The 18437-nt window shown below is 40.5% G+C and overlaps 1 protein-coding gene across 1 annotated transcript in view; it reads left to right on the plus strand.

Moving 5' to 3' along the window:
- The first annotated feature begins 502 nt into the window (after nt 1-502).
- The window catches only part of pclob (piccolo presynaptic cytomatrix protein b), a 59700-nt gene continuing 41765 nt past the window's right edge, over nt 503-18437 (plus strand). Inside the window, exons 1-11 of the mRNA XM_080863276.1 lie at nt 503-1147; nt 7108-7959; nt 9093-9923; nt 10081-10986; nt 11136-11756; nt 11925-12902; nt 13569-14510; nt 14817-15659; nt 15808-16308; nt 16366-16662; nt 16777-18000. Coding sequence (XP_080719402.1) covers nt 551-1147; nt 7108-7959; nt 9093-9923; nt 10081-10986; nt 11136-11756; nt 11925-12902; nt 13569-14510; nt 14817-15659; nt 15808-16308; nt 16366-16662; nt 16777-18000 — 8592 coding nt within the window. The 5' untranslated portion in view covers nt 503-550. The remainder of the gene's footprint in view (nt 1148-7107; nt 7960-9092; nt 9924-10080; nt 10987-11135; nt 11757-11924; nt 12903-13568; nt 14511-14816; nt 15660-15807; nt 16309-16365; nt 16663-16776; nt 18001-18437) is intronic.

Here is an 18437-nt window from a genome sequence, read left to right on the forward strand (position 1 = left end):
CTTCTTCTACATACTTGTGGTCCGCAAATGTTACTCTCTTTCATTATCCCTCCCTTGTTTCTGTCACCTCACACATCCTCTCTTTGTCTGTCATGTATGTAGGAAGTCTGACGTAGATGCTGAGCCAGAGGAGAGCCCAGGGAGCAGCAGCAGTAGCAGCAGCAGCAGCAGCAGGAGTGGGGCTGTAGATGCCCTCTCCACCGGTCCAGCCCCCCCTCAGGCATCTGTGGGAGAGCCGGGTCAAAGTGGAGACAGTTCCTGCTCTGACTCTGACAGTCCTGTAGATTCCAGCTCCTGCAAGGAGGAAGAGGGGGAGGACGAGGAAGACCCAACAATGTTCTCCTCCAAATTCCTTAGTGGGGCAAACCCCCTCAATGCCGTGTCCTCTGCTGTAAATAAGTTTGGTTTGTTTGGAGATGATGGTGAGGGGGATAAAAAATCACCTCCCCAGCAGGGGCAAAAGCAATCTGGAGAACAGAAGCCAACAGCAGGCTCTGGAAAAGACCATCAACAGCAACCGCATCCCCATAAACCAGGCCAATCTCCCCCTATGCAAAAGACCCAACAACCTCCCAAGCAAGGTTCACCACAGCTACATGGAAATGGACAAACTGGCCCCTCAAACAAACCTGCTGGGCAACAAACAACTTCAAAGACAGGGGCTCAACCTGAAGTCCAGCCTAAAGGAGAACCCCCCAAAAACCAACCTATACAGCAAAGTTCTCCTAAACCTGGAGCTCAACAACAGACAAGGATGCAGCAACAAAACCCCACTAAGACTGGTGCACAAGGGTCAACAAAGGTTGGGTCTGAGGTTGGAAAACAACAGCAGGCATCACCAAAAATTGGGCAGCAACAGCATGACTCGTCTAAGGCAGGACCAGAGCAGAAAGGCATCAGGGCCACATCCCAACAGCAGTCCTCTGATAAGCAAGGGAGTAAGGGACCTGGTCCAACTGGCATGACACAAGCAGGGTCTTCATCACCTGGAACAGCCAAAGCAAGATCAGGGTCAACAGCAGTAGCAAAGCTTTGCCCAGTGTGTAAAACAACACAACTTACAAAAGAACCAGCTAACCATAAAACCTGTACACAGTGTAAAATGGATGTGTGCAGCTTGTGTGGCTTCAGCCCTCCAGACTCTAATGTAAGTAGTGGTTTAATTTAGTCTTAATGTGATCTATTTTATGCTTTCTCGTAATTTTGCTTCAATGCAAATGTTCTTTTATTTGATACTACAAATTTCAAGCAGTTTTCTTTGGTTGGATACTTTTGCTATACACTACACTTACAGAATTAATACATATGTAATTAAAAATATTAATGCAGTGTAGTTTTAATTGATATCATGAGACAATGAGGGCAAATGGCCAGGAGTTGAATGGTTATTCATTTGCATCTATCAATGCATCTTAAAAGTTCAGAATATCATAAAAAATGCATTTTGTCATTTAATTAAAAAAGGTAATATTTAATGCACATTTAAATATTTCAAGCCTTTTTGTTTTCATTTTGACAATCACAGCTCATAGCTCACAAAAATACAAAAATCAGTGTCTCACATTATTCAAATATTTCAGTTTGAGATTAAAACTTCTACTCAAACAGTATAAATACCGTGTATGCCTCAGTCTAATTCAGTGCACGCAACCTCAGTCACGGGGAAGACTGCTGACTTGACTGCTGTTCAGGTGGTGATCTTCGACACCCTCTACAAGGAGAGTAAGCCACAGAAGATCATTGCTGAAACGGCTGCCTGTTTGCAGAGTGCTGTATCATAGAATATTCATGGAAATTTGACTGGAAGGAAAAAGTGTGGTAGGAAGAGGTGCACAAGCAACATGTATAAGTGCAGCCTTGAGAGGACTGTTAAGACCAATCGATTGAAGAACTCTGAAGAGCTTTGCATAGAATGAAGTAACATGTTAGTACAATACTGTGAACAAATCTTGAGCCACCCCTCATTTCTTTATATTTTGCTATGAAAATGTGAGATATGTTCAGCTGTTTACTGAAGCTGTTGCAAAACTACATGGAAATGCAATGTAGAATGCAAAAATCGTGTTTGTATAATTCTGACAAGCATGGAAGTCGGTCTTTGGTATGACCACCTTTATTCACCAACACAGCTTGAAATCTATTAGGCAGGTTTTCTTGTAATTTCTTTAAGTAGTCTTCAGCAATAGTTTTCCAGTCTTTCTGAAGGACGTTCAGCCTCTTCTTTGGATGTTGGTTGCCTTTTATTCCATTTTATCCCAAGATGATCACACACTGTTTCAGTAATGTTAAATGCTAGATTCTCAAGTGACCAATCTATGACTAACAGTCTTCCACTGTGTTTTTCTATCCAGGTATGCTTTAGGCAGTATATTTGAGATCATTTTCATGCTGAAAATGAAGCTGTTGCCAATCAGCCATTTTCGAGTTGGTATTGCTTGGTGGAAAATCTGATGGTAGATTTCTATGTGCCAGAGGCTGAAATGCAGCCCCAAAACATGACAGAGTGTCCAGCGTGTTCTACAGATACCTGTAGACACAGTACTCACTGTTGTACTTCTCTTCTGACATCCTTTGTATGTACTGATGATGATTTGAACTAAAATTTGGTTTTGCCACTGATTTTCTGGAGTAGTTTGGCATACTTCCTTGTTTTCCTTCCTTAAGATTAACTCATTTACAGCTACCCTTCTACTGAGACCATTTCAAGATTCACTGAATAGTACATGGATCAACTTAAGGACCAGTGTCAGGTGTTTTCTTGATTTTTTTCCTATTTCTCAAGAACATGACTGTCAGATACTACTCATATCTTATTGATGGTCTAAGGAGCTTGGAAAGAAAAGCGTCTCGAATTCTTTAAGTTGCTTGAAAACGTTTCACCTCTCATCTGAGAAGCTTCTTCAGTTCTAAGGTCAAATGATGGAGAGTCCCAGATTTAAGCCCTATGGGAGTCCCCCAAGAGGGACAATGGACCCCCTAATGATCCTCTACCTAATCACCAAGGTGTGAAAATGGGTGTAGGCCACAATCAGCCAACCATCTGTCTTCTCTGTCCAAAATGTGAACATTGGTGTCCTCGATGGAGTGACCTTTGTACTTTAGATGCAGAGTCTTGTCCCGTCGAGGTGGCTCTTCTATGTTGTGCCATGCGTTTATGAAGTGGCTGTTTGCTCTCTCCAATGTAGAGGTCTGAGCATTCCCTGCTCCACTGTACAGCAGTGTTCCTCGCTACACTGTACAGCAACAGTGCTGTACAGTGTAGCAAGGAACAGTCTACATTAAACAACGATGACCTGGATGACTGAGAACCTTCACAGACATCCTATTGATGGTTTTCTTTAGTCCTGACACATTTTCTTTTTTCTCCACTTGTCAAATTTCTGCAAAATTTTAAGTAAACTCTGTACAACATGTTAAGAAATGGAGAGTTTTCAGCTAGTAGCTTTTTGGGAATCTATTTCTATAACAATTTATAACTATAGCAATTTATAACTATAGCTAGTTATAAATAAAGTATCTAAAACTTGTATTAACTATTTTATGCCTTTGAAACTGTGTTATTTTTGGACTTTTCATTGATTTAATTTCAGAAGAAATTATATAATTTTGCGATGTGCTGCTGGTAACAAACGTGCCTAAATATATAATTTAAAATTGGTTCTTGGCCAACTTGTCTGTTATGTGTATGTATATGACACTAGTTCATTCATTGAGTTAGGTGCCTTTTTATGCTTGATTGAGTCATAGGCCAGTGTTAAGTGGCTTAACAAACAAGCAAAAGCATTCCATTCATAATTGCTAGGTACAAGGACTGTATTGAAAATGGGAAAATTTAGTCAATATCTAATATCCAAAGAAAATCCTTGAAAGACCTTCACAAAGCTTGAGGAACTCTTGCTCTACTACTTTAAAATTACAAGAAGGAAATAAAATAAAGAGAAATGAGGGCTCGCTCTAGAGTTTTGCACAGCACTTAACTTCAAGAACCACTACACACAAACAGCTTCAGGAAAGGGTCTACAACTATCTAATTTCTATTATCAATCATACCAAACAATCAATACTCAGAGACAATGTCAGAATCGTCTTATCTTGGCTAAGGAGAAAGATATTTCCATTTTCAGCAGGATTTAGCTCATGCACACAGTGCCAAAACTACTAACAAATAATTCGCTGACTATCTTGTCACTGTCCTTGATTGGTCAGCCACCTCACCTGACCTGAACCTCATTAAAAATCTGTAGGGTATTGTCAAGAGGAAGATGAGAAACACCTGACCTGAGAATGTATACAAGATGAAGGTTGCTGTTAAAGCAACTTGATCTTCAAGAACACCTTAGCAAGCTGGTCTGCTGTATGTCACAACACAGCATATTAACAATAATAATAATAATAATAATAATACATTTTATTTGAGGGCGCCTTTCAAAAACCCAAGATCACCTTACAAAAGAACAAAATTAATAAAAGAAGCAATAGTCATAAAATAAGTTAAAATTGCAAAGCAGAACTTGACAACAGATAAAATCAGCACTAAAGCGAATAAGCCAGTTTGAACAGATGTGTTTTGAGCTGTGACTTAAATGTGGGAAGAGAGTTTATATTTCTTATGGCTGGAGGAAGAGAGTTCCAGAGTCGAGGAGCAGAGCGACTGAAGGCTCTGTTCCCCATAGTGGTAAGACGTGCGGACGGAACAGTAAGATGAATAGCAGATGAGGATCGGAGAGGGCGGGAAACAGTGGTGATATGGAGCAGGTCACACAAATAGGAAGGAGCAGATTTATGGATACATTTGAACGTGAGAAGTAAGATTTTAAAGTTTATCCTGACTTCTATGGGCAACCAGTGAAGCTGCTGAAGAACTGGCCTAATATGAGCTCTTGAAGGAGTACGCGTTATGACCCGAGCTGTGGAATTTTGAAGAAGTTGGAGTTTATGAAGGGACCTTTTAGGGAGACCAAATAAGAGGGAATTGCAGTAATCAATGCGGGACGTAATAAGACTATGGACAAGGATGGCAGCAGCATGGGGAGTAAGGAAGGGGCGTAAGTGGAAATATGCAGACCAGGTTATGTAATTAATGTGGGACTGGAATGAAAGAGTATTATCAAGTATGACACCCAAACTCTTAACCTGAGGGGAGGAAAGGGTGGGAGAACTTTCAATGTCAATGGAAAAACTGTGGCATTTGGATAAGATAGAGGCTGTACCAACAAGTAAAACGTCTGTTTTATTACTGTTTAGTTTAAGAAAATTGGAGGAGAACCAGGATCTAATCTCGATAAGACAGTTTGAGAGGGAGGTAGGTGGGAGGGATGAATTGGGTTTAGAAGAAATATAGAGCTGGGTGTCATCGGCATAACAGTGAAAATTTATATGATATTTTCGGAATATATGACCAAGAGGGAGCATGTAAATAATGAATAAAAGAGGCCCTAATACTGAACCCTGGGGCACACCAGCAGAAACAGGATGGAGACTTGAAGAATGGAATTTAAATTGGATAAACTGAGTGCTGTCTGAGAGATAGGAGGTGAACCAGGCAAGGGCCGTATGACTAATGCCAATGGATGCTAGCCGGTTCAGGAGGATATTGTGAGAAATGGTATCAAACGCCGCACTAAGATCAAGAAGGATGAGGATGGATAGGAGACCAGAATCAGCTGCCATCAGAAGGTCATTGATAATCCTTAACAAAGCAGTTTCTGTGCTATGACTGGGGCGGAAACCAGATTGAAATTGTTCATAGAGATTATGTTTATTGAGGTGTAAGTGAACTGGGAGGTGACAATTTTTTCAAGAATTTTTGAAATAAAGGGTAGATTTGATATAGGGCAAAGATTATCAAAGTTATGGGGGTCTGCACCAGGCTTTTTGAGAGTTGGAATAAAAGAAGCCTTTTTCAGAGATGAAGGAACGATTCCAGTGTTAAGGGAGGAATGTATAATACTGGTTATGAGAGGAGCTAATGAGGGAAGACAGGCTTTAACTAACACAGTGGGAAGAGGGTCAAGGTGACAGGTGGATGATTTAGATTTTATAATAAGATTAGATACATCAGTTATGGAGGGAAGAGGAAAGCTTGAAAAAAGTGAGGGGAAACAGGAAGTCTACTTCAGAGTTGGAAGCTCCTGCAGAGTTAAGTTGACGGTGGATATCTGAGATTTTACGGGTGAACAAAGACATAAGAGAATTACAAAAGTCAGCAGAATACATATGGGAGGGTAATATGTCTGGAGGTTTTGTAATTTTACTGAACATTGAAAAGAGAGACCTTGAGCTACCTTCATTAGAACTGATTAAACCAGAGTAGTATGTGGATTTGGCTGAAGCAGTGCAGTCCTTATAGAACAAAACATAAACATTATACATTTCTTTATGTAGTCCATTTTGATCCAATAGTATGTTTTCAAGGAGCTCCAATCAAGTATTGAGTGTATAAATGAACATATTTTTCAGAGGTTTGATATTTTGTGTTGTAAATCCTTTTTTTGATTGATATTCTTATAATCTGAGATAGAGATTTCAGATTTTCCTGAGATATAAGCTATAATCAAAATTGCTATCTTTTATCTAACAATTAAAGCAACAAAGACTTGAAATATTTCACTTAATGTGTTTTAGCACATTAGCACATACTCTGAACAAAGTATATTGTTCAAAGTACTTTGCAATGTCTTTTCACATTCACACACAAGGGGTTTTACAATTTTGGGTTCAATGTCTTACCAAAGGACACGGAACCCTTACCGTGCTAGTAGTGGGCAAGCTACTTGGTGACACCAAAGTTCTTACAAGATGAAATATTGTACTATCGCAAGTATTGTACATTTTATGTCATGTATTTGAAAACTGCTGTTAGATTGTGTTTAATTAGTATTGAATTAACACGGGTTTAGCACTGGTAGAGCTAAATCAATCTGGTACCATTATTGAATCACTAGTTTTTACATTTTTTTTATTTTCAAAAGTTTCAAAACTCAGTTGTGATGTCCCTTGAATAATTTGGGGAAATGTACTTTTTTTCTTCTTTCACCTTATTACATTATGTGCATCTATCTGCACATATCTTTTAATAAATTTATTTGTCTTTGTTTTTTTGTACAGGCACACGAGTGGCTTTGTCTTACTTGCCAAATACAGAGAGCTCAAGGATCTTCTGAACTGCCAGGACCTCCCATGAAAAACCCCACACCTAACAAAATGTCTGGTCCCCAAAAACAGACACCATCAGCTGCTGAGCCTGTCAAAAAGGAAATATCAGCACCAGGTTCACCGCAGAAAATCCAGTCTAAATCAACAAAAGTGCCAGAAAAGGCAGAAGCTGCTAAAGGACCGGAGGCTCAAAAAAAAGGCAGTCCAGCACCTGTTCAGAAAATGACACCTGAGGCCCAGAGAGCATCAGGATCTCCTAAGCCACACCAAACTAATCAGACTGAACGCAAGCAAAGCAGTGCCACCTCAGCACCCCAGCAGCAGTCAGGAGGTTTATTTGGCTTTGGAGGTACTAAAACTGAAACTGCAAAGACAGAAGATTCAGTGACTGGAAAGATGTTTGGCTTTGGTTCGTCTATTTTTAGTTCTGCATCTAATTTGATAGCTTCTGCTGTTCAAGATGAGGCTAAAACAACTCCACCGGTTTCTCCTAAAATGCAATCTTCCAAGGAGACCAAACCGCCTTCTATCCAAAAGTCAGAACAAGACAAGAAACAAGAACAACCTCAACAAGCAAAGGTTCATCCAGCTGGACAGGCAAAAGCAGAAAAATCCCTGCCAGTCACTCCAAAGACAGCAACAACTTCCCACACTGCTCCGACTACAAGCCAATCCACTTGTCCTCTCTGTAAAATAGTGCTTAACATGGGCTCGAAGGATCCTCCCAACTACAACACATGCACTGAATGCAAAACCGTTGTCTGCAATCAATGTGGTTTTAACCCCATGCCAAACGTTAATGAGGTAAGAGGTGCAGTTTACTGAAGTAACTTAGGAAAATTAAAATAAAATGTATATCTTTTTAATTTTGGAGTTTTAAAGGGTCAGTACATTTGTTTGCTGTAATATTTTACAGATTTCTCAGAAGTGTCTTTTACTTGGACTTCTGAGGCATGCTTAAGAATTAAGCTTGTTGAAGCTGTTAAGATCCTTTTTTATGTTATTTCATAGATTGGAGAGCTATTATCAAAGAACCATTACATGTTAGATGATATACAAAATTTTGTTACATTTGAGCGTTTTTCACAAAGTTTTATGAACACAGAAGTTACCCGAGAAAGCTATTTTGTTTTTGTTTGTTTTTGTTTTCATGTGCAGTCCTGTTGAACGTCTGATACTTTGACTAAGAGTCACACTGAGAATGCTATTTGTCAGATCCTTTAATCATGCTGAGCAGGGGAAGGCTCACACTCCTGCAAACAGCTGTCTTTTCCATTAGACCTAGATCTCTTTTCAAGTAAAAGGGAGTGGCATTTTATTTCTTTCAATAATTTTACCACTCTTATATGGTTATATAACAGAAACAAGAAATAAAAATGCTCAGTAATGCTTGAACAGTGTTGTTGCTTTTTCACATTCATACTGTGCAAGTTCCTGTTCTTGGATTTTGGACAAAGACATTTACTTTTAAAGGTGTTTTCAAAATACATCACTGCTCAAAGTAAAGCCTTTGAGGGTAAATGACAAAGTACCTACTGTGTTGTGATACTGCCTTAAACTAAAATAATACTATCATTATTGCTCTCAGTTTTTTAATTTGTAAGTTAAACAAATAGTTATTGGCGATTAATCCTTCTTTAAGCTTTTGTTTTGCTGCACTATTTTTAGTTGGAAAACCAAATTTATTTGGATACAGTTAAAATACATTACATTGTCTCATGTAGATATTTGGTGCTACAAATAGCACCATAAAGTACTATCCCATTCTTAAGCTGATTTTTGGACCACCACAGTTCTTGCTTACTGTAGTTATAAAATTTTTTGTGCATTTGTATTTCTATGGTTCTTTTCTCTTTTTGTGGGTTTTTTTCCATAAGACTGTTTTTGTGTTTTTAGGATTAATACATTTATAATGTATTTTATGCTGTTCTTTTAAGGGGAAGGAGTGGCTATGTCTAAACTGCCAGGTGAAACGGGCTGCTGGAGGAATTGAACCTCAAATTGATACATCTTTGGGAAAATCTTTCAAAAAGACTACTCCCACACAGCCTACACCACAGAAGACTAATGCACCAGGCTCTCCCCAGAGAAAAGTACCAACATCAGCACCACAGCCAGCAAAGACTAAAGAACCAGACAGTCAAAAGGCAGTCAGCCCAGCTCCTGGTCAGACAGCATCTCAGGAGAACAAGAAGACACAACCGCAGCAGACAAATCAAACTGTAGGAAAGCAGGAAAGCACCACTAAAGCTGCACAGCAAGAGTCCGGAGGCCTCTTTGGTTTTGGTGGTGCTAAAACTCAGCCTGATGCTACAAAGCCTGCAGATTCAGTGACAGGGAAAATGTTTGGTTTTGGTTCCTCCATTTTCAACTCTGCATCTACTTTGATTACCACAGCTGTTCAAGATGAACCTAAAAGTACACCACCTGTTTCTCCCAAGATGTCTGCTGCAAAGGATTCTAAACCCCCCACTTCGAAATCTCCTCTTCCAGTCAAGAAGCTGGAAGAGGCCAAAAAAACAGAGGAACTACAGAAAGCCAAGGGCTCACCACCAGTACAGCCAAAAGCAGACAAGCCATCATCAGAGCAACCAAAGAAAGCATCAGCTCCACCAGTTGTTTCCAAGGCAGGCCAGTCTACCTGCTCTCTCTGTAAACTGGAACTTAATGTGGGCTCTAAAGATCCTCCCAACTATAATACTTGTACTGAGTGCAAAAACACTGTCTGCAACCAGTGTGGATTTAATCCTATGCCAAATGTTAAGGAGGTAAGTTAAGAAGAATTGTGTCGAATATAACAATTTATTTGAACAATAACTGTGACATTATGTCTTTTTTATTGTTGTCACTTTAAAATGTCTTAACATTAAAATGTATTCCGCAGCACGACTGATTGAATTTTTAAATATTGTTGCTCCATTGTAGGTGAAGGAGTGGCTATGTCTCAACTGTCAGATGCAGAGAGCACTGGGAGCATCAGAACCTCCAGGAACTCCCATGATGAAAATACAGGCTTCACCGAGTAAAGTCACTGCACAAGACAGTGCCCTAAAGAAGGAAACTCCCCCAGTGGATAAACTTCAAAAGAAAGAGAATGTGACATCTGCTGAATCTAAATTAAAGGAGCCCTCTCCATCAAGCTCACCTCAGCGGAAAGTGCAAAAGCCAGGAGAACAGCTGGCAAAGACTGAAGATGTGAAAGGATCTGAAAGTCATAGGCAGGCCAGTCCAGCTTCTGGTCAGAAAAATGCACAGCAAAGCTTGAAGACAGGTCCTCAGAAGCCAACAGATCAGATAAATCAACCAGGATCTAAAAGGGGTAGTACAGCATCGACACAAGGGGAATCTGGATCGTTCTTTGGCTTTGGCAGTTCTACAACTCAACCTGATTCTGCAAAGACCCCTGAATCACTAGGTGGAAAAATGTTTGGCTTTGGTAGCTCCATCTTCAGTTCTGCATCGACTTTAATAAACTCAGCTGTCCAAGATGAATCCAAAAAGACACCACCAGTGTCTCCTAAGATGTCTTCTGCACGTGACTCCAAGTCTCCCACTGTCAAGAAACTGGTACAGGAGAAAACATCAGAGCAAACACAAAAAGACAAAGGTTCACCATCAGTACAGACAAAAGCAGGCAAACCTCCTGAAGAGGCATCCAAGACAGCACCTGCATTGCCTGTCGTTTCTAAGACAGGCCAGTCAACTTGTCCTATCTGTAAACTGGAACTCAATATGGGTTCTAAAGACCCTCCCAACTACAACACCTGTACTGAGTGCAAAAACACTGTCTGCAACCAATGTGGATTTGATCCTATGCCAAATGTTAAGGAGGTAAGAAAATACTTGAACAATCACCTATACATATTACATATATAAATGTTTGTCAATGAACTTATTACAGTCTTTTAATAGTAAAATATTCTATTGCATTAAAACTACCCTGACTATATTTTAATTAATTTTTCCTTGCTTTAATATAGGGGAAGGTGTGGTTATGTCTCAACTGTCAGATGAAAAAACCAGCAGAGCAACCAGAAAAGCCACCGCAGAGCCAAAAGACAGGACCTCAAAAACCACCTGAACAGAGAAATCCAACTGAAATCAAAAAGAGTAGTATTACATCCACTACACAAGAGGAGTCTGGAGCTGTCTTTGGATTTGGCCGTTCCACACCTCCCTCAGATTCTACAAAGCTTGGTGAATCACGGGGTGGAAAAATGTTTGGCTTTGGTACCTCCATCTTCAGTTCGGCTTCGACTTTAATAAACTCAGCTGTCCAAGATGAATCCAAAAAGACACCACCAGTTTCTCCTAAGCTTCCTGTCTCAAAGGCGAGTGAATCACCATTTGTTCAGAAGCAGGAGCAGGAGAAGAAGGCTGTGCAAGTTCAAGAAGCCAAGACCTCTCCCCTGATACAAGCCAAAGTAGAGAAAGAGCCAGCTTCACCAGCTCTTCCAAAGGCAGGCCAATCTACCTGTCCACTCTGTAAGATGAAACTCAACTTTGGCTCAAAGGAACCGCCAAACTACAGCAAATGCACTGAATGCAAGAACACTGTGTGTAACCAGTGTGGATTCAATCCAATGCCAAATGTGTCAGAGGTAGGAGAAGCAATAATTACTCATTTTACTTTAATAAAACTTCAATAAAATGCACGGCATAAATTACATATATAGACCTGTAATTGAATTGTTATTACAACATTAATTTAGATGTTAATATTATTTTAAATGTTTCATATTTTAATAAAATATACTTTGTTTTTGCAGGTTGGTTATGCAGAATGGTTATGTCTGAACTGTCAGATGCAGAGAGCTCTTAGTGCAGCTGAACCCACAGGGCCTCCTGTGAAACACCTCCATGGAGATAAAAAAATTTCTCCATCTGCTGTACATCATAAAGCAATAGTTACTGATCAAGTGGAAACTAAAAAGGAAATAAAATCAGATGCAGCTCCTAAGATGGAGACTCCAGGGGCTTGCATACTTCAAAAGAAGGACACAGCCACACTAGGCTCTCCTCAGAAGACACGGTCCACAGCAGTAGCACCTTCATCTAAGGAGGCTAAAGGACCCGAAAGTGAAGGACATCCTAGCCCAACTCCTGGTGAGAAAAAGCCTCTTGATATTTCAGTTGCATCAGGCCCTGAGAAACCAACTGACCAGGGAAGTCAACCGGGATTAAAACAGAGTAAGGTCACCACAGTCACACAAGAGGAGTCTGGAAACCCACTAGGTTTGGGTGGTAAAATCGTAACTGATACTTCAAAAACAACAGAATCCATCAGTGGAAAGATGTTTGGCTTTGGATCTTCCATTTTCAGCTCAGCATCCACTTTGATATCATCTGCAGTTCAAGACGAATCACGGACCACACCACCAAGCTCTCGAAAAATGTCTGCGCCAGCACAAGTCTCGCCGAAGATGTCTGCTGCAACCAAGAGTTCTCCAAAAAGTACACCAACAGTTTCTCCCAAGATGTCACCGGCAAGGGAGCCTAAAACTCTTCCTCAGAAGCCAGAACAAAAGAAGAAACCAGAAGAATCCCACCAAAGCAAAGATGATAAAGCTCTACCACAAGTAGCAAAAGTGTCTCATATGGCTCCTAATGCAGGCCAGACAACCTGTCCACTGTGTAAGGCTGAGCTTAACATAGGCTCCAAGGACCCACCTAACTATAACACCTGCACTGAGTGCAAGAACATTGTCTGCAACCAATGTGGATTTAATCCCATGCCAGTAGGAGAGGTAAGTACATGAATACAAGATTTAAAAAATATTGTCTGTTTTCCACATTGCCTGTAGTGTCAAAACAATCAAATACCACCATGCTGGCAGCAGTTATAGTCTCAGGCATGTTTTTGTGGTCATCTGTGTCCATGTCTGTGCATCTCAGACTTGAAAACATCTCAAACACACCATGTGATTTTTTAAAAATTTTTTTAGCCAAACACTGTAGTGTACTCAGAATTTAGTTATCAAAAGTCAATGCCACTGTGAGCTGAAAATATGCCTTTTGTCATAATTAATAAATCAGATGATAATTCTTATAAAATTTAATATAAATGGCTAATAGGATTAAAAGATATAGTGATGATGTCTTATAAAGAGAAGTTAAAACATTTTTCAAGCCATTATCCAATGCTCTATCTCAAGAGCAGAGGTAATATAATAATCCTATTTCACTTTGGGCCAGATACTGTGTAGGTGACTTTAATCTTTGGTACCGGCCTTTTGAATTCAATCATTAAAAGTTGCTTTTTAAAGTAATTTATTTGTAGATGTATCATCTGTGGTATTAAACTATATTTAAGTAGAGATTTGATGAATTTGTTTTGATGCATAATGTATACATTTGATGATATAATCTGTAGTTATAAAGCATCACTTAACCAAGTGTCTATTATATTTTAGGTAAAAGAGTGGCTGTGTCTTAATTGTCAGATGAAAAGAGCAGTAGGAGCTTCTGAGCTTACTGGACCTCCATCACTAAAGTCACAAATGTCACCCAATAAAGTTTCTTTACCTGCTACAGTCCAGTCCAAGGAATCTTCCAAACTGACTACTCCTCAAACAAAGGACAGTCCAGACACAGCTGTACAAAAGCAAACCTCAGAAGCAGTCTCCCCACAAAGAAAACAATCAACAGCATCTGTGAAACAGGCTAGCCCAGCACCTGAACGTAAAACATCGGAAGAAAAAGCGAAAACAGCTCCTGAAAAAGTCCCAGATCAGGCAACCCAACCTGGTCGTAAGCAAACTAATGCCAAAGCAGCAACACAGCAAGAGTCAGGAGGCTTCTTTGGCTTTGCTGGTCCTAAGCCTCAACCTGAAGCTGCAAAGTCTGCAGAGTCAGTGAGTGGAAAAATGTTAGGCTTTAGTTCTTCAATCTTCAGTTCTGCATCTACTTTGATAACCTCAGCAGTTCGGGACCAGCCAAAAACTACTCCACCAGTTTCACCTAAGATGTCTCCTGCAAGGGAAACCAAATCTTCCACTGTAAAGAAACCAGAACAGGAGACGAAATCTGATCAACCAGAGCAGATAAAGGGTCCACCATCAATCCAGTCAAAAGCAGAAGAGATGAAGCCCCCTGCTTCCCAGAAGCTGGAGCAGCAGAAGTTAACTGAGCCATCCCTGCAGACCAAAACACCAGCATCAAGACAGGTGCCATTAGAATCTCCAAAGGCAGCAGCTTCCCAAGCAGCTGTCAAACCAGATCAGTCTACCTGCCCACTCTGTAAGGTCAAACTTAACACTGGTTCCAAGGATCTGCCCAACTACAATACCTGCACTGAATGCAAAAACACTGTGTGCAACCAGTGTGGATTTAACCCTATGCCAGACGGAACTGGGGTAAGACTAAGAAGAAAACAAAACATGTTATTATTGACACTTTGTATTTAACTAATATCAGCAGACTTATACTTTTGAAATGTCTCTTGTTGACCTAGATTTCAGGATTTCAAGGAATATTCATCCAGGATTTAGGAATATTAAATAATGAAAAAATACTACGTATTACTAGATGTATTACAGCATTGGAAAAGTAAACTAAAATAAAAATAACTAGTTTAATAAACAATCAGTATTTGTAAATAGATCACCTAACAGTATGTGTGTGTGTATATAACTTTTAATTTTATTTAATTTTTCTTTCAGGCAAAGGAGTGGTTATGTCTTACCTGCCAGATGCAGCGGGCTCAAGGAGTAACAGAGCCTCCATCAGTAATTTCAGTGAATGCTCAGACACCTGCAAAACCCCAAAAGAAAGATGTCACCAGCCCAGCTGAACCTGAAAAGAAGGTGTATTCAGCACAGCAGTCACCTCAGAGGAAACTATCCGTAACGGCACAGCCTGCTACATCTGAGACTAAAGTCAAGCCAGAGGTTCACAAACAGGCCACCCCGGTTTCTTCTCAGAAAATACAACAGAAGCCCCAGAAAACATCAGCTCCTAACAAATCACCAGACCAAATCAGGCAGCCTGAACGTAAGCTGAGTACTGCCACTCCACCACCACGAAAAGAATCGGGAGGCTTCCTTGGATTTGGCAGTGGTAAATCTCAACCTGATGCTGAAAAGCAGGCAGAGTCTGTGACGGGGAAAATGTTTGGCTTTGGTTCTTCAATTTTCAGTTCTGCATCCACTTTGATTACCTCAGCTGTTCAGGACCAGCCTAAGACTCCACCAGTTTCTCCCAAGTTATCCCCTGCAAAAGAGATCAAATCCCCTGCTACCCAGGAGAAAACCAAGGCTGAACAACTCCAGCTGATCCAGACACCACCATTAGTCTCAGCCAAAGTTGACAAGGCTCCATCAGAACCTCCAAAAACAGGTGAAGCCTCCCAAACCACCGTCAAACAAGGCCCGTCCACCTGTCCACTTTGTAAGGCTGGGCTCAACATAGGGTCTAAGGATCTGCCTAACTACAATGTCTGTACTGAATGCAAGAAAACTGTCTGTAACCAGTGTGGATTTAACCCAACACCAAATGAAACGGAGGTAAATAAACCAAAAATGTAGTTATTAAAATGTATGTTATGTATAATATATACGTTGTGTTTTCTTAACTGTGGCGATTTATGCTTTTATTTTAAAAATTTAGTTGTTAAAGACACACTTACTCAAAATAATATGCTTTTCCTTGTAGATGAAGGAGTGGTTGTGTCTGACTTGCCAGATGCAACGAGCCCTCACAGCAGCTGAATCAGTACAGCCTCCACTGATGAAACCTCAGGCATCACCCAGCAAAGCATCCGCACCTGCCGCTGAGCAAAAAGATGTCTCTGAGACTAAAACGAAAGATATTATTCCCACACAGAAAACAGACGTATTAGAGAAAAAGCAGAAAGAAAGTCCAAAACCAGAGGCACCAGCAGAGAAAATGGATATCGTACATCGAACTCCAGATATCGTTCCACCTGCAAAAGACACCACAGCTACTGTTTCAGCTGAAGCAAAAGAGGAGAAAGTTAGTTCACTGCCTGCCAAGGATGTTCAAGCCATCACTGCACCTCCAAGCGAAGAAAGACAACTGCCTTCCCAAAGTGCACCTGTTATCACTAATGCTGAAACTTCAGCTATGAAGAAAAGTGATCTCACACCAAGTTATCCTCTGCCTAAAGAAGATTCAGAAAAGGAAAACAATAAAGTTGAAACACTTCAGAAAACAGCTGAACAGCTGATTATATCCTCTGATCAAATACAGGAAAAACAACCCCTAAGCAAAGAATCACACCAAGTTGTTGCTCAGAAACCACAACTGGAAAAGAAGCAACCTCAGCCAGTCAAGGCTCCTCTATCAGAGCAGACAACAGTGGATAAAACACCAATAGAGTCTGAAAAACCAGAAGCTGCTCCCAAAGGGGCTCACTCTACTTGTCCACTCTGTAAAGCAGAACTCAACATGGACTCCAAAAATGTTCCAAACTACAACACCTGCACTGACTGCAAGACCACTGTGTGCAACAAGTGTGGATTTAGTCCTATGCCAAATGTAACAGAGGTAATTAAATGTTTTATCAGTGTAGAATGCCTATTTAGACATAGTTCTAGTATTGGTTTGAATTTGCTTGTGTGAGAGAGAGATTGACAGAGCTCATGTGTGTTTTTCATACAGGTAAAGGAATGGCTATGTCTCAACTGTCAGATGCAGAGAGCACTTGGAGCCTCTGAACCTCCAGGCCTACCAATGATAAAACCACAACCTTCACCAAGCAAAGAGGTCCCTGCCAGCACACAGAAGACAGACATCTTGACAGCTTCTAAGAAAGATGTTTCTAAGCCAGATGTACCCAAAGGTGACCTTGTTAGCATTCCTGCAGCCAAAGAAACTGTCTCCCCTGTCAATATTGACCTAACTAAGGAGGTTGCTCCAAAAGTTGCTTCATTGCCTGACAAAATGATTTCATCCACTATCATAAAGACGGATGTTTCGCAAAAGCCTTCTGCAGAGACTCCCAAGGGACAGCCAGACACACCCCAGCAACAAACTCCAAAAATTCAGCCTGCCGCTCCCCCTGATTCAAAGACAGAAAAGGCACCCCCTCAACAGGCTCCAAAAGCTGCATCTTCTTTAGCTAAGTCTGCTCTTCCATCAGACCAAGAAGCAAGAAAGGCACCCCTTCAACAGCCTCCAAAAGCTGCGACCCCTCCAGCTAAATCTGCTCCATCACCTGTTCAGCCTGCAAAACAGGAATCAGGAGGCTTTTTTGGTTTTGGCAGTCCTAAAACACAGCCTGCTGCTGCAAAATCCGCTGAGTCAGTGACAGGAAAGATGTTTGGCTTTGGGTCATCGTTCTTAAGCTCTGCATCCAATTTAATAACATCAGCTGTTCAAGATGAGCCTAAAACTACACCACCAACGCCACGTAAAATGTCCACCACAGCCAGTGTCACTCCTAAAACTACACCACCAACGCCACGTAAAATGTCCACCACAGCCAGTGTCACTCCTAAAACTACACCACCAGCACCACGTAAAATGTCCACCACAGCCAGTGTCACTCCTAAAACTACACCACCAGCCTCTCCTAAAACATTACCTGCAAAGGACACCAAACCACCGCCTGTCCAGAAAACAGAGGAGAAGAAACCAGAGAAACCACAGCAGGATAAGACTCCTTCAACAGTTCAAGCCAAAGTGGACAAAGTTCCATCAGAGCCCCCTAAGGTGCCAGTAGACACCCAAGGTGCTTCAAAAGCAGATCAGTCTGTCTGCCCACTCTGTAAGGTGAAACTTACAGTGGGCCCCACAGATCCTCCTAACTACAACACTTGCACAGAATGCAAGACAACTGTCTGCAATCAGTGTGGCTTTAATCCAGTACCAGATGATTTAAAGGTATGCAACTTTCTGTTTATTGTTGCCCTTTTTGTAGTTTTCATATTTTTGTCACTCAATTATTGTGGGTCCTACTAAATCAAGTATTACTTGATTTACAAAACAATCCAGCCATAACGGCTTTATGAATATTTAACTGATGTTAATCTGAATTTAATCTAAATCTAAAGACTTAATCTAAATTATTTGTAATAAATTGCCTGAATTGGCTTAATTTTTGCCATTTATCTCCAGTAAAATGCACAAATTATAGGAAGAATTTGAATACCAAATTTGAGAAATAATTTGTTAAAATATAGATGTTTTATTTTTCAAGAGACATCGAAAACATGTTGCATACCCCAATTTGAGACTGTAACTTTTGAAACTTACATTTGGAGAAGAATTATCAGATTGAGTTGATAAAAGCTACGCTACTCTGAGTCAAAAATATAAAA

Source organism: Rhamphochromis sp. 'chilingali' (assembly GCF_963969265.1).
Source record: "Rhamphochromis sp. 'chilingali' genome assembly, chromosome: 2".
Taxonomy (NCBI): domain Eukaryota; kingdom Metazoa; phylum Chordata; class Actinopteri; order Cichliformes; family Cichlidae; genus Rhamphochromis; species Rhamphochromis sp. 'chilingali'.